Source organism: Penaeus monodon, chromosome 20 (assembly GCF_015228065.2).
Source record: "Penaeus monodon isolate SGIC_2016 chromosome 20, NSTDA_Pmon_1, whole genome shotgun sequence".
In the NCBI taxonomy this organism is placed as follows: Eukaryota; Metazoa; Arthropoda; class Malacostraca; order Decapoda; family Penaeidae; genus Penaeus; species Penaeus monodon.
In genome coordinates this window covers 29,753,399-29,754,716 of record NC_051405.1, presented here as the reverse complement: position 1 = coordinate 29,754,716, position 1,318 = coordinate 29,753,399, and the positions used below count along the sequence as shown (strand labels likewise).

General features: G+C 37.9%; 1 protein-coding gene across 1 annotated transcript in view; it reads right to left on the bottom strand.

Annotated features, from left to right (window-relative positions):
* The window catches only part of LOC119585748 (cell adhesion molecule 2-like), a 29,128-nt gene extending 27,816 nt beyond the window's left edge, over positions 1-1,312 (bottom strand). The window contains exon 1 of the mRNA XM_037934455.1: positions 19-1,312. Coding sequence (XP_037790383.1) covers positions 19-52 — 34 coding nt within the window. The 5' untranslated portion in view covers positions 53-1,312. The remainder of the gene's footprint in view (positions 1-18) is intronic.
* Between the last annotated feature and the right edge of the window lie 6 nt (positions 1,313-1,318).

Below are 1,318 nucleotides of genomic sequence, written 5' to 3'. Positions count from 1 at the left end.
AAGACGGCCATGACTCACCTATCACGAGCAGCGAGAGGCCAGCGGTATCCATGTCCTTTATTTACTGCGAATCAATACAGAAATCAAGTAACATCGAGAGTTCATAAGCAACTAAATCTTGCTTTGGAATGACACAAGGAACCATCTGGGGGGGAGGGGGGGGCGCCTGTCAGCAGCTGCGGCAGGTGGTGGCACAGGTGGGGCGGGGGGGTGGGGGGTCCGCTCCGCTTGACCAGGTGACGATTGCGAGGTGTGTTTTTTTTTCTTTCTTTCTTTCTTTTTTCTTCTTCGTCTTATTCTTCTTTCTTTTTTCAGGTGGGATTTTCTTGTCCTTGCTGTTGTTTTTGTTTCGTATTCTTTGGTATGGTAATTTCGTTAATCAACTATGTTTCGTTTTATTTCTTTTTTTTTGTTGTTTTTTTGCTTCTACTTTTCGTTATCGTTATTTCCTGTTGCTATTTTTTTTTTCTTTATTTTTCGTTTTACTTATTTCTTTGGATTATTTCCTGTTCGTGTTCTAAAACTTTTGCTTCCTCCGTTTATCCGCGGGGTCACATATATATTACAAAATTGTCGTTGATTCGTCTGTCGTTATTCGAAGTTATAACAAAATACTACCAAATAAAAGTTTGTTTGTTTGTTTTTATATATAATGATATATGTTCTCCTGTGAGATTTTTTTTTTTTTTTTATAAGTCTTTCAGAGGTTCGTCTCAAATGCAGATTGGTCCGTAGATTTTTTTGTTTCTAATATGAATTATTGCAAAATAAATTATTGCAATCAGGAGTGTCTGCAAGGTACAAATTGTCCAATCGCGTGTCACAGCAGATTGGCAGGCGATAGATTAATATCAGTACGAATTGGCTAAGAATAAAAAAAAAAAAAATTGTATATTTGTAGTTTGAATTCTGATATGGGCCTACCATCGACTACTGAGTGATGATTGGTTGGGATATTTGAATGTCAAAAGCTCTAACGGTTTTCCAGGACGGGGGGGGGGGGGTATATCGGAAAAGCCAGTTGTGGGCACTTTGGTATCGAAAGTCATAGCACGCTGGGTATCTTGTCTTTGGTATCTCCCTCTCTGACTTATCTTAAGGAAAGGGAAGAAAATAGAGGTGTTATTTAAGAAAATATTGTTTCGTGGATGGCACAAGTATATCAGAAGGTTATTGCAGGGTAATTATTTATACAATTCTCTTTTCTTGGGACCTTTATATCAAAGGCTTTTCAAACTACATTAGTGTGTTAGTAAACATCACTTGACAGCCAAGTTGCCAGGAGACAGTGTTTTACCAACGTACGTAATGATAGTAA